The 15,224-nt window shown below is 37.3% G+C and overlaps 1 protein-coding gene across 1 annotated transcript in view; it reads left to right on the top strand.

Annotated features, from left to right (window-relative positions):
* The window catches only part of EVI5 (ecotropic viral integration site 5), a 240,473-nt gene that overhangs the window by 60,682 nt on the left and 164,567 nt on the right, over positions 1-15,224 (top strand). The window contains exon 2 of the mRNA XM_010860451.1: positions 4,781-5,010. Coding sequence (XP_010858753.1) covers positions 4,781-5,010 — 230 coding nt within the window. The remainder of the gene's footprint in view (positions 1-4,780; positions 5,011-15,224) is intronic.

The following is a 15,224-nucleotide window of genomic DNA, read 5'->3' as shown; positions in this document are numbered from 1 at the left end:
TTGGCGGGCGCCAATGCTGCGACTTATCGCCCCCCCGCCACTCGGTTATCTGGGTGTAAAACCGGCGCACCTTCTCAGGCAGATGTTGACCGTCCAGACCCCCAATAAGTTTTAGTTAGCAAAGAAGCCAGTTTTATAGATAATGTCTCTCTGGGGCTGCGATTGCCCCCTTCCGGCTCTGGCTGCCTGTCACCGGAGGGGGAAGGTCTGCAGCCGGCTATCTCTGTTTAGTCCTTTGTTCCGTGCGCAGGCTGGCGGTGTCTTAGGTTAGGGCTGGCTTTTCGCATGGTAGATATCCCACAGTCTGGTTTGCTAGCCCAAATTATTTCGCTCAGATGGTGCTCAGGGTATTCAGGCCAGATTCTTACTCTCAGCGATGCAGCCCGCGCCGCGCCTCCCTGCCCAGCCCCCGCTTGTTAATGGCGGATGCAGGCATCTGCGCTGCTTCTCCGCTGGTGGAGTTACCGTAGGGCTCGCAATCTGCGAGTTTTAATTGTTTATTTATTTTTTCTCCCTGTTATGTTGCCCTCTGTGCTTCCAAAGCTCGGCACGGATTCGGCAGTGAGAAGGTTTCCTGGTGTTTGGAAACTTCTCTCTTTTTAAGACTCCCTTCCCGGGACGGAACTCCGTCCCTCCCTCTTTTGTCTCTTTTATTGTCTTTAATATTTTTTCCTACCTCCTTTCGAAGAGTTGGGTTGCTTTTCTGGGTGCCTGATGTCCTCTGCCGGCATTCAGAAGTTGTTTTGTGGAATTTACTCGACGTTTAAATGCTCTTTTGATGAATTTGTGGGGGAGAAAGTGTTTTCCCTGTCCTACTCCTCCGCCATCTTGGCGCCTCCCCCATTTATTTCTTTAGAACACTAACTCATCAGGTCCTTTCTGAATTAGTTTGATAATTTGATATTGCTATTGGATAATGGAACATTGGGCTTCATGATTTTAATTTAGACTACCCTTGAAAATGTAGTGAGTGCTTCCTTGTGATTTATTAATAGTATAATATAAGTAATAATAAGTAATGCTTTTACAGAGTGTTGAATCATGTAAATTGGGGAGTTTTGAGGGAAATTAGATTTCCACCTGTCAATATATTGCGTTGGCCAAATTAACATCTTATGAAAACCCTGAATGAACTTTTTGGCCAACCCAATAATTCCTAACTCCTCTCCCTACTCCAATAATAGTAGGAACTTGGTAAGTGATTTCAAATGAAAGGAGAGAAAGAATTTACTCTGATTTCATGAATATGTGATGAAGTTGAAGTCATGAGTTGTGTACCCAATAAGGATATAGGCTTTTGAATCTGAGACCTGATTTCAGTTTCTTTCACTAGCTATGTGATCTTTGACAAATTATTTTACCTCTCCAAGTTTCCTAATCGGTGAAATATGGAAGGTAATTTTTACCTTTCAAAGTTACTTTGACTAGGTAATATGCACAAAACGTTTACCATGGTACCTGGCACACATGGCCATTGTTGGAATAGGAGAAAGATACCTATGGGTGGAAAAAGCCTCATATAATACTCTTGACTACTAAATTTAGGAAAGTCAACCTTCTGCCATTTGAATATTGCGAATAATGCTGCTATGAACTTGGGTGTATAAATATCTCATTTAGTCCCTGCTTTTAATCCTTTTGGGTACATTCCCAGAAGTGAAATTGCTGTATTATATAACAATTCTATGTTCACTTTTTTGAGGAATCATCATACTCGTTTCTGGGCGTCCCAGGTGACTGTGGTAAAGAACCCGCCTGCCGATGCAGGAGACACAGGAGATGCGCGTTTGATCTCTGGGTTGGGAAGATACCCTGGAGGAGAACCTGGCAGCCCACTCTAGTATTCTTCCCTGAAGAATTCCGTGGACAGAAGAGCCTAGTGGGCTACAGTCCATGGGGTCACAAAGAGTCAGACATGACTTAGCAACTGAGCAAAACAAACAGAGTATTTTCATTGCCATGGAAGTCCTTTGTTCTCTGCCTGTTTGTCCCTTCTCTTGCCCAACTCCTGATCTTTTTATTGTCTCCCCAGTTTTGTCTTTTCCAGAATGTTATGTAGTTGGAATTAGAGATTATGTAAAACTTTTCGGATCGACTAAGTCCTTTTAAAATTGAGATATAATTCACATACCATAGAATTCTCTTCTTTAAAGTGTTCAGTGGCATTTAGTGTATTCACAAGTTGTATAACTGTCACTGCAGTCCAATCCCAGAGCATTTTCATCACTCTGGGAAGAACTGTACCCATTAGTAGTCATTTTCCATACCCCCTCCTTCAGTCTCTCCGGGTCACTAAACTACTTTCTCTCTCTAGGTTTGCTTCATTTATGTAAGTGGAATCATACGCTGTGTGGCCTTTTGTGCCTGATTACTAAGCCTTTTAATGATGGCTTTAATCTTTTCAAAGTATGTTCATGTTTGAAAATAAATGCATAACACCTCTGTGAGGTAGACAGGAACTTTGTGACAAACTTTGTGACATAGTTGCATTGTCAGATTTATTGTGTCTTCATGACACAGTTTAACATAAGATGAGGGAAAGAGGTTGGGAGGTGGCAGGGTAGAGATTTGGAAAAGTAGAGTTAAAGAAAAAATAGGACATGATGATATATGAAAAATAACTCAGTCCTGTGGGATTTCTACAACCATGAGTATTAAACATTATTAAAGTGGAACTGCAGTTAGATTTAAGAATTTAAAATGCTAAAGATGGGTTGTTGAGCCTTCAGTAGTTACAGACTGAATTTCATTTCATCAAGGTTGAAAGGATATCAGGATTGTGTTCTTGGTTATTCCAAACTCTTTAAATGGAAGCCTGTTACTACAGTATGTAGAGGGGTATGATAAATTTATTTTTTAAAATAAATTAAAACAAATAATACATGTCTTTTGCCTTTGCCACAGTTAGCTGGAGTAGAGAACTTTTATATAAGGGAAGTGTAAAGCTTTCTTTAAGAATTATTTCCATATGTATTTTAAAATTGAAGTATAGTTGACTTATAGTATTTCAGGTGTATGTAAAAGTGATCCAGTTATATATATATTCTTTTTCAGATTCTTTTCTGAAAGATATTATTATAAGATATTGAATATAGTTCACTGTGCTGCTATACAGTAGGTCCTTGTTGTAAGTATTAATTCTTGAATGTTAATTATATTTTAAATTAATAGTGAAGGATAACATTTTTCTGTAAATTTTACATCTTAGGTTTTCTGTTTTACAATATAGTGTGCTTTGAGGATGCAAATTAGTGCTGTCCTCACAATTGAATTTGTATTTGTAACTATGTAGAAAAGATCAATAGAATAACAAACCACAAGAGGCTGTCTTGTTGACTGCCAGGGCTCTTACCATTTCCTGGTACAGAGGAAGTTCTGGCTAAATTATTTGGTTCCTGTATGATCTTTTACCCTAATAAACTGTGTTGCAAGTCTATTCATTGGTGAGGACTGTTTGTTTTCCTGGAAGCCCTGAGATCTGCTCCATACTTCTTTTCCTTGATTCCACTCCTTCATCATGCTTGTCTTTCTTGGGGATTCTTCCCTCAACAATAAGAACTCCCTCATCCCATTCCATGGGAAGTAAGTTCTAAAATAGAAAAGTTATTGGAAATGAAAATTAGAGGTAGGTCATGTATCTGTTGATGAGGTGAGAAGGCAAGACTGGGGCAACCTATGAGGAGGGAGTAGTATCTGCTAAGATAGTCTAGGTGGCCTTTTTATTTGTGTGTATATATATATATGTTGATGTTTTAATTTGTGTGTGTATAAATTGCTATATGAAACCAAGGTTAGCTGAGAACGTCTACATAGAAAGTAGTTTGTAGTCTTTTGGTCATTTACCTTTTGTGTAAAATTTCAGATTTGTATGCACATCTGCTTAAGACACTGGCATGATTTATGAAGCATATATCAGTTATATAGTTATATAGTTCATTGAATCTTGCAGATGGAAAGGTTTTAGGATTTGAAAGGATTTTCTGGTCCTGGTTGCCCACTTAAAGCAGAAATTCATCTTCAGTCAACTGTTAACTTTTGACTCTTAGAATGTCTACTCTTTCTAGGCATCCTATTCTATTTCTGACTAGTTCTGTTTGAAAATTGTATCCTGAAACTCTCTTACTCTGTTAACTCAAAACATTTATCATAATTTTGTTCTTCTAGAACTAAATCCTCTTCTAAGAAAACACTCAGTAGTTTGAAGGTTTATTATGGATCTCATTTAATCTTATTTATGCTAAGCCTAGTTTTTGTTGAATTGTTGATCATGTTATAGGATTTCCCTATCCTAATCACCTAATGGACATGTTTTGGTTCCTTGGCTTTCAACTGTTTTTGACTACAACCCAAATGAAGAAGGTATTTCATATTCCAACTCAACATACCCACACATACCTGCATGAAGTATGTAGTTTTAATACGTATATGTAACTGAGGCAGAAATTTTGTGACAACGTATCTTTACACTGACACTTTCTGCTCCTTTTCATTTTTAAAAAATGCTGGTGTTATCTATTAAATTTATTTTATCACTCCCTGATGGATTTCAGCCTGTAGTTTGGAAATCACTGTTGTAATTTGTGCGTGCTACAGAACTGAAATATGGAGTTTCCAAAAGCTGTATGTTAGAACAGTCATTGCTAAAGCAGGTGTTACCTTTATTAACTCAAAGAGAATATTCTGATTGCTGGTTTTCAAATAGAACTAATGAGAATTATCAAGTTCTTGGTAATGCATAAAATAAAACTGAAATATATGTAACTTTTATTTTTGTACTTAGGTGGCGACAGACAAGGTTGCAGAAAAGTTGAGTTCTACTCTCTCATGGGTGAAGAACACAGTGTCACATACAGTCAGCCAGATGGCCAGTCAGGTGGCAAGTCCATCTGCTTCCTTACACACTACATCCTCGTCTACCACACTGTCAACACCAGCCCTTTCACCATCCTCACCGTCACAGTTGAGTCCAGACGACTTAGAACTCCTGGCTAAACTGGAGGAACAAAATAGGTAAGTGAGGTTGCTTGGGTTGTCTTTCTTTAATTGTCATATGTACTTAACCATTCATATATGTATGCATGCCATAATCAAAATTTTAAATATTTGTCCGTATTAAGAATGTGTAGGGGAGTTCCCTGGAGAAGGCAATGGCACCCCATCCCAGTACTCTTGCCTGGAAAATCCCTAAGAGTCGGACACGACTGAGCGACTTCACTTTGACTTTTCACTTTCATACATTGGAGAAGGAAATGGCAACCCACTCCAGTGTTCATGCCTGGAGAATCCCAGGGGCGGAGGAGCCTGGTGGGCTGATGTCTATGGGGTCGCACAGAGTCGGACACGACTGAAGTGACTTAGCTTAGCAGGGGAGTTCCCTGATAGCATAGGGTTAGCATTCTGGGGTTTTACTGCCATGGCCTTAGTTCATTCCCTGATCAGGAAACTGAAATCGTGCAAGCCATGTCGAGGGGCCAAAAAAAAGTTTAGTTTTTTTAAAAAAAATCAGAGTTAATTAACAGAAGTTTTCAAGTATTTTTTTTTGGAGGAGTTGGTCTTAAAACTAAAATTGGACTAAAATTTTCTTCAGACTTGGATAGCTGTAGACTTGTTTACTTAATGTAGCAAATTGTCTAAATTCTTCCTGAATGGTTCTTTAGGGCATCAGCTACAAAAAGAGTTACTGAAAGAGCACCCTTTTATGTTCAGTCAAAATAAGGATAATTACAGAGATAATTTCTAACAGCTCTTTTGATTGTGATTGACATAATAAAGTACACATACTTAAGGTATACAATTTGATAAGTTTAGACATAAGTATATACCTGTGAAATTATCACCAAAATCAGGAAAATGAACATATCTGTTATCTGCCTTTGTATCTCCAGATAGCCACTGATCTGCTTTTGGTCATTGTAGATTGGTTTGCATTTTCTACAGTTTTATAGAAATCGAATCATACAGTATATATTCTTTTTTAATGGGTTATTTCATTATTCTCAAAATGAATTGTTTTGAGATTCATTTGTGTTTAATACATATGAATGGTTCATTTCTTTTTATTGCTTAGTAGTATTCTACTGCAGTACTCTTGCCTGGAAAATCCCATGGACAGAGGAGCCTGGTAGGTTGCGGTCCGTGGGGTTGCTTCTCGGACACGACTAAGCGTCTTCACTTTCAATTTTCACTTTCATGCATTGGAGAAGGAAATGGCAACCCACTCCAGTGTTCTTGACTGGAGAATCCCAGGGACGGGGGAGCCTGGTGGGCTGCCGTCCATGGGGTCGCACAGAGTCAGACATGACTGAAGTGACTTAGCAGCAGCAGCAGCATCAGTATTCCATTGTATGGATATATCACAGCTTACCTACTCACCTGTTGTGAAATGCTATAAACTTTGTGTACAAACCTTTGTATCAGTTTATGCTTTCATTTCTCCTGGGTAAATACCTAGGAATAGAATGGCTGGTTTATATGGTAGAACTATATTTAATTGTCAAGCTGTTTTCCAAAGGGCCTATGGTTTTCACATTCTCATCATCAGTGTATGAACATTGCTGCTTTTCTGCAGCCTTACCAACATTTGGTATAGTCAGTCCTTTTAATTTTAGCTGTTCTTACAGGTATTTGTATCTTTTGGTTTTAATTGCATTTCCCTGTTGGTGTTGAGCCCTTTTTAATGTGCTAATTTGCCATTGATAAATCATCTTTGATTAAATGTCTGTTCCAGATTTTGCACATTAAAAAAAATTAGGTTGTTTGCTTTCTTACTGTGTTTTAAGAGTTTTTTATGTAGTTTGGGTACAAGTCCTTTGTCTGTATATATGCTTTTCAAATATTTTTTCACAATCTGTGGCTTATTCTCTTAGCAGTATCTTTTGAAAAGCAAAAGTTTTAGATTGTGATTAAGTCAATTTGAAATTGTTCTTTTATGGACTGTGCTTTTGATAACTCAGGGTCACACAGATAGAATTCTGTGTTAAGTTTTAAGTTTTACATTTACCATAGTCCACTTTGAGTTAATTTTTTTTTTTTGTATGAAACAAAGGATAAATCAAAGTTGTTTTTGAGTATGCATGTTTGTTTTTGTATCTGTTGAAAAGACTGTCCTTTTTCCTCTTAATGACTTGTGCACTTTTGTCAAAAATCAGTTGTCTGCGTATGTATGTTTCTTGGCTCTTTTTCTGTTCCATTACTTTATTTTTCTACTTTAATGGTAATACGACACTATTGAATATTATAGCTTTATAATAAGTCTTGAAATCAGATAGTGTTAATCGTCTTTGTTCTTTTGACTGTTTTTGCTCCTTATCATACCTTTGTGAATTTTACGTCAAGTAATTTGTATAAAAACACTTGCTGAGATTTTGATCAGAATAGTGTTGAATTCCTAACAATGGTGCCTTCCACCCATGAACACATTATATTTTTCTTTTACTTATTATTTGTGCATGGTATTGTTTTTGTAAATTTAATTTCTGATTGTTCATTGTCAGCATATAGAAATACAATCTTTTTTCTTTTATCATTCGTGTATTCTGTTGCCTTGATAAATTCACTTGTTCTGGTACATTTTTTTTTTTTTAGATTCCATTAGATTTTCTATATAGATGAGCATGTGGTCCATGAATAAAAGCACATTTGCATCTTTACAATATGGATACCTTTTATAGCTTTTTCTTGCTTATTGCAACTGGTTAGTACTTCCAGTACAAATTTGAATACACATAATGAACAGATAGCCTTGTCATTTTCTCAATCTTAACAGGAAAGTTTAAAATTAAAATTATTTTAATTAAAAATTAAAAGACACTTGCTCCTTGGCAGAAAAGCTATGACCAACCTAGACAGTATATTAAAAAGCAGAGACATTACTTTGCCAACAAGATCTGTCTAGTCAAAGGTATGGTTTTTCCATTAGTCATGTATGGACGTGAGAGTTGGACTATAAAGAAAGCTGAGCATCAAAGAATTGGTACTTTTGAACCGTGGTGTTAGAAGACTCTTGAGAGTCCCTTGGACAGCAAGGAGATCCAACCTGTCTATCCTAAAGGAAATCAGTCTTGAATATTCATTGGAAGGGCTGATGCTGAAGCTGAAGCTCCAGTAGTTTGGCCACCTATGTGAAGAACTGACTCATTGGAAAAGACCCTGATGCTGGGAAAGATTGAGGGCAGGAGGAGAAGGGGACGACAGAGGATGAGATGTTTGGATGGCATCACCGACTCGATGGACATGAGTTTGAGCAAGCTCCGGGAGTTGGTGATAGACAGGGAAGCCTGGCGTGCTGCAGTCCCTGGGGTTGCAGAGTCGGACACAACTGAGCGACTGAACTGAACTGAAGGGGAAAGCATTAAAAATGAGTAAATTGTAGGTTTCTATAGATGACTTTTTATCAGGTTGAAGAACTTCTGTTTCTCATTTGTTAAGAATTTATAAGAAATAGATGTTTCATTATGTCAAATGCTTTTCCTGAATCTATCGAAATGATCAATTGTTTTCCTCTTTTAATTTGACAGATTACTTTTTTTTTTAAGTTAAACCCCACTTAGTCATTATATATTGTCTTTATAGGATATTGTTGGATTTGATGAGCTAAAATATTGTTTGGAATTTTTGCATCTGTGTTCAGGAGGAAGCTCAGTATGTAGTTGTTATCTAAAGTCTTTGGGTTTTGTTTGTAATGTCTTAGGTCCTTGTAATATTTTTGTTATCTTTCCTCTTTTCTCATGAAGTGTTTAATGCTATACATTTCTCCTGAAGCTCTGCTTTTGCAGGATCCCTTTAAGTTTTATAGTCCTGAGTATAGTCTGTTTTGACATATGTTTTATGTGCACTTGGAAAGATTGTATATTCATCTGTTATTTGGTGGCATATTCTATGAATGTTAATTGGTTCAAATTGATGGTGTTGTTCAAGTCTACCATATCTTTTCTGATTTTCTGTTTACTTGTTGTATCAGATATTGAGAGAAGGGTATTGAAACCTCCAACTATAATTGTGATTTATTTCTCTTTAAATTTTATCAGTCTTTGTTTCATATAATATGAAGTTATATTGTTGTATATATAAACATTTAGAATTGTTACAACTTGTTGTCAAAATGCCTTCATTATTCCTAGTAATATTGTTTGCTTTAGAAATCTACTTTATCTCATATAGTCATTGTAACTTTTGAATAGTGTTAGAAGTTTATATACTTTTCTGTTTTTTACTTTTATTCTGTTTTTATCTTTACAGTTTGTCAGATAGACAATATATAGTGGCTCTTGCTTCTTAAAATAGTCTGACAGTCTTTACCTTTTAATTATGGTATTAGATCACTTTTAAAACAACTGTGACATAATTTTATTTCTTGCTTACATTTATGTTCATCTCAAAATTTAGGCTGAGTACATTTTTATTGCACACTTCTTAATTTATGGACCAGTGACCAGCCTCTCTGCAGGATAAACCAGACTCATGTCAAATGGGAAATGGATATAGAGGAAATATATCTTAAAACATCTACTAGGGAGTGATATACATAACTTCAACTTACATTTTATTGGCCAAAGCAAATCATATACTTAATCCTTATGGAGTAAAATTGGGATTAGAATCTTCTTGCAGGGCTGGGTCTAGGAAAATTTATACTAATTATTGTTTCAGAACCCTTTGCCAATATTCTTATTGTATTGCTCTTGTGCTTTTAATTATTCACTTACCATGAAAATCCACCCTTTTAAAGTGTACAGTTCAGTAGTTTTTAGTATACTCACAGAGTTGTGTAAATATTACCATTATCCAATTTCAGAATGTTTTTATGACTCCCAAAAGAAACCTTGTATCCATTAGTCTCCCCTTTTCACCCTTCTTCCTGGTAACCACTAATCTACTGTCTCCATGGATTTGCTTATTCAGGCCATTTCATTGGTAGTCTTTTGTGACTAGCTTCTTTTACTGAACACAGTGTTTTCCAGATTTTGAGTAAAATAGATCGTTTACATTTAATGTAATTATTGATATGTTTATGTTCGTCATCTTATTTTTACTGTTCTTTATCTTAGTATTTCTGCCTTTTGACTGAATGAAATATTGTTTATGATTCTATTTTATCTTTTGTTAATTTATTATTTATAACTGTTATTTTGCTGGAGTCATAGTGTATATCCTTAACTTACATACTCTACCTTCAAGAGATCTCATACCACTTCACATGTAGTATAAAAACTGAGAATAGTACATTTCCATTTCTCCTCTCTGGTCCTTTGTGCTAGTTTTGTCATGCATTTTGCTTTTGTATATTTTTTTTTGTTAAAAATTATTTATTTCTAAACTTTTGACTGCGCTGGGTCTTCATTGTTGCATGCAAGCTTTCTCTAGTTGTGGCAAGCAGAGGGTACTCTCTTTTGGTGCGTGGGCTTCTCATTGCAGTGGCTTCTCTTGTTTTGTGAAGGAAATGATAACCCACTCTAATATTCTTGCCTGGAGAATTCCATGGACAGAGGAGCCTGGCAGGCTATATATAGTCCATGGGGTTGGGAAGAGTTGGACATGATTGAGCAACTATCACTCACACTCACTCACTCTTGTTTTGGAGCACAGGCTCTAGGGCATGCGTGTTTAATGATTGGAGTGTGCAGGCTATAGAGTGCAGGCTCAGTAATTGTGAGGCACAGGCTTAGTTGCCCTGAAGCGTGTGGTATCTTTCTAGACCAGGGTTTGAACTGGTGTCCCTTCTGTTGTAGGGAAGATTCTTAACCACTGGACCACCAGGGAAAGCCACTTTTGTGTATGTTTTAAACCCCATGCTACATTGTTGTTTTTGCTTCAACAGTCATTTACCTTTTAATGAGATTGATAAGGAGAAAAATAAGGAAATAAAGGAAAAATTCATATTTTTCTATATAAATTTATGTTTGCCTATATAGCTTCCATTTCTGGTGTTTTTTGGTTCTTTCTTTTTAGCTCCAGATTTCAAACTGATAGAATTTTCCTTCTGCACAGAGGACTTCCTTGAATGTTTCATGTAGTGTGGGTTGTTCCTATTTGTCTGAGTCTTCATTTTGCCTCTGATTTTTAAAAATATTTTTTCTGAGTAAAAGACTTTAGGTTGACAGGGTTTTTTTGTTTGTTTTTTTTCCTTCAGTACTGTAATAAGGTGTCATTGACATCACTTTTGCAGTGTTTACATCAGGAAATTGGATGCAATCCTTATCTTTGTTTCTGTGTGGATAATGTGTCTTTTTTCCCTTCTGTCTCCTTTTAAGATTTTTTCTTTATTCCTGGTTTTAAGTAATTTGATTCTAAAGTGCCTAATTGTAGTTTTCTTCCTATTTCTTACTTGTGAGCTTTGTTGAATTTCTTGTAGACTTACAGTTTTCCTCAAATTTGAAAACTTTTCAATCATTTCTTCAAATTTTTAAAATTCTTTTCTTTCCTCCTTCTCAGTGGCTAATTACACAGATATTAGGCCACTTGAAATTGTTCCATAGCTCATTAATATTGTGTTCATTTTTTGGAAAATTTTTATTGCTTTGTATTCAGGTTCTGGACACTGTGATCTGCCATGTCTAATTTGCCATTCATCCTGTCCGGTGTGTTTTTCATCTCCCGTTTTTCATCTCTAGAAGGTGGAGCTGAATGGTGTTTATATGTCTCTACTTAAGTTTTGAACATACAGAAATACAGATTTAATACCTTTTAATGGCCTTATCTGGTAGTTCTAACATTTCTATCAATATCATTTTCAGTTCAGTTCAGTTTAGTCATTCAGTCGTGTCCGACTCTTTGCGACCCCATGGACTGCAGCACGCCAGGCCTCCCTGTCCATCACCAACTCCCGGAGTCTACCCAAATTCGTGTCCATTGAATCGGTGATGCCATCCAACCATCTCATCCTCAGTTTGCTTTTGATTAATTGTTTTTTCCTCTCATTAGTTACATTTTTCTGCTTCTTTGTGTGCCTGGTAATATTTGATTAGATGTCTCACATTGTGAATTTTACCTTGTTTGGTTTGGCTGTTTTCCTATAAAGATTCTTAAGCTTTGCCCAAGAATGCAGTTAAGTTACTTAGAAAGAATTTGCTCTTGAATGATTTCGTAGGTGGTTCAGTGGTAAGAGAATCCACTTGCCATTGAAGGAGTTGCTGGTTCAGTCCTTGGGTTGGGAAGATCCACTGGAGAAGGAAATAACAACCCACTCCAGTATTCTTGCCTAGGAAATCCCTTGGACAGAAGAGCCTGGTGAGCTACAGCCCATAGAGTTGCAAAAATTTGGACACAACTGAGTGACTGAGCACGCATGAACATGCAGAAGTACACAGCTTAGGGCTATTATTCCCTCCTCCCGAGGCAGGACCTTTTTGTGTACTCTACACAGTATGCCTTGAAACAGATTCTTCAGTCTAACCCATGGGGACAGTTACTTTCCTGGCCCTGTGTGAATGGTGGCTTTTATCGCTAGCCTTGGGTACTTTACTTACATACATATGCTGATCAGTACACAGCTGAATACTTAATGGGTACCCTCTGTCAATCTCTGAAGATCTTGTTTGTATACTTACCTTTCTGGTATTCTGTTCCTTGGACTCTAGCTACCTTGGTCTCCTCATGCCCTCAGCTCTATCCATTCAGTTGAGAAAGTTCACTAGGTTCTGTTGATTTTCCCTGCCCAAGCCAGGATCTGGAAACTCAAGACAGGTAAGATGGCAATCATAGGACTTACTTCACTTATCTCTTGAGTTTCAGTAATAGCTGTCCATTGTTGCCTGTTGTCCAGAGTCTTTTAAGAAAAGAAACATTGTTCTCATATAGTTGATATATCTTGTCCAGTATTTTTTGGTTGTTTCTTGGGAGGGAGTAAATCTCTTATCTGTTACTCTATCATGGCCATAATGAAGTAATTTTTTTTCTTTAAGAGAGTTTTGCATTTTCATTTGGCTGGAAGAAGAAGCTTGAATAAGATTAGAAAAATAGACATATTATTTGATAGTTAGATTTAGAAGTTAATACTATATGTAAATGTATTCTGAATATTAACTCTGCTCAGCTTTAAAATTATTTTATTGCTGAGATAGTTATTGATATTTTTGTTTAAAAATGACTTGTCCTTAGGTTTGGTCTCTTCCTGTTGGTATGGAGATAGAAAATAGAGGCATGAGAGCAATTTCCTGGAAAGAGAATTTTTAAGCTAGAGATTTTGAACCTGGTCCATGTGAACCACAAAAAGAAGACCTAATGTTAGCTCATACAAACTTGGCAATAGAAATTGCCCTCTTCTGATGATCATTTCCTAGAAAGTGCTTTTAAAAGGGATTTCTTTGGCTGTCAGCATTTGATGAGTAAGATGGAAAGCTTGGTGTGCCACATGATGATAACTTCATGTCGGTTTTATGTGTGTGTTGATTTTAACTTTGTGCCCTTTGTTTATTATATTTGAAAAATTTAGAGCAAAGAGTTTTGGTTGAAGTTTTAGGAAGAGAGAGTTTTAATATGTGGTTTGGCAGAGTTTCTTGGATAAGATGAATTTGGAAGAGGGTCATAAATGAGCAGGGCTTTTCTGGTGGCTCAGCAGTAAAGAATTCTGCAGTGCTTCAGATGAGGGTTTGATCTTGGATCAGAAAGATCCCCTGGAGGAAATGGCAAACCACTCCAGTATTCTTGCTTGGAAAATCCTATGGACAGAGGAGCATGGCAGGCTACATACAGTCCACAGGGTCTCAAGAGTCAGACACAGCTGAGCGACTGCACCACTACCATCACCAGTATAGAAAATACTATATTAAAAATTGTTGATCCCTGGTCTGGCAGATTCCACATGGGGCAGCTAAGCCCATGTGCCACAACTACTGAAGCCTGAGCACCGTGGAGCCTGTGCTCCTCAACAGTTCAGTTCAGTTCAGTTGCTCAGTCATGTTCCACTCTGTGACCCCATGGACTGCAGCACACCAAAACTCCCTGTCCATCACCAACTCCCAGAGTTTACTCAGACTCATGTCCATCGAGTCGGTGATGCCATCCAACCATCTCATCCTCTGTCATAACCTTCTCCTCCTGCCTTCAATCTTTCCCAGCATCAGGGTCTTTTCTAGTGAGTCAGTTCTTCGCATCAGGTGGCCAAAGTATTGGAGTTTCAGCTTCAGCATCAGTCCTTCCAATGAATATTCAGGACTGATTTCCTTTAGGATTGACTGGTTTGATCTCTTTGTAGTCCAAGGACTCTCAAGAGTTTTCTCCAACACCACAGTTCAAAAGCATCAATTCTTCTGTGCTCAGCTTTCTTTATAGTCCAACTCTCACATCAACTCTCACATCCAAACATGACTACTGGAAAAACCATACGTTTGAGTAGATGGACCTTTGTCAACAAAATAATGCCTTTGCTTTTTAATAGGTTGGTCTAGGTTGGTCATAGATTTGTTGTCTAGGTTGGTCATAGATTTTCTTCCAAGGAGCAAGCATCTTTTAATTTCATGGCTGCAGTCACCATCTGCAGCGATTTGGGAGCCCCCCAAAATAAAGTCTGTCACTGTTTCCATTGTTTCCCCATCTATTTGCCATGATGTGATGGGACCAGATGCCATGATCTTAGTTTTCTGAATGTTGAGCTTTAAGCCAACTTTTTCACTCTCCTCTTTCACTTTCATCAAGAGGCTCTTTAGTTCTTCACTTTCTGCCGTAAGAGTGGTATCATCTGCATATCTGAGGTTATTGATATTTCTCCTGGCAATCTTGATTCCAGCTTGTGCTTCATCCAGTCCAGCATTTCTCATGATGTACTCTGCATATAAGTTAAATCCATTACAGTGAGAAACCCATGCACTGCAACTAGAGAACAATACCCACTCCCAGCAACCAGAGAAAGCCCAGGTGCAGTAATGAAGACCTAACACAGTTATAAATAAATAAATTTAAAAAAATTATTGCAAGTGATGTGTGTGTATAAACTTTTCTCCAAGTAATTCATAATTTATTCCAGAGTTCTAGATGCACTTGGCATATGTGTTAACAAATGATAATTGTGAGAGTTGTTTAAAGATGTCTAGAAAAGAGATTTTTGACAAATAAGACTTTGAAGAAATAAAGGGAGCACAAGATTTTCACCATTTGTTCTTGTGTTCAGTTCAGTTCAGTCGCTCAGTCGTGTCCGACTCTTTGCGACCCCATGAATCGCAGCACGCCAGGCCTCCCTGTCCATCACCGTCTCCCGGAGTTCACTCAGACTCACATCTGTCGAGTCAGTG

Source organism: Bison bison, unplaced genomic scaffold (genome assembly GCF_000754665.1).
Source record: "Bison bison bison isolate TAMUID 2011002044 unplaced genomic scaffold, Bison_UMD1.0 scf7180017864466, whole genome shotgun sequence".
Lineage (NCBI taxonomy): Eukaryota > Metazoa > Chordata > Mammalia > Artiodactyla > Bovidae > Bison > Bison bison.
The sequence above is the reverse complement of the archived record's forward strand: the minus strand, read 5'-3'. Positions and strand labels throughout refer to the sequence as shown.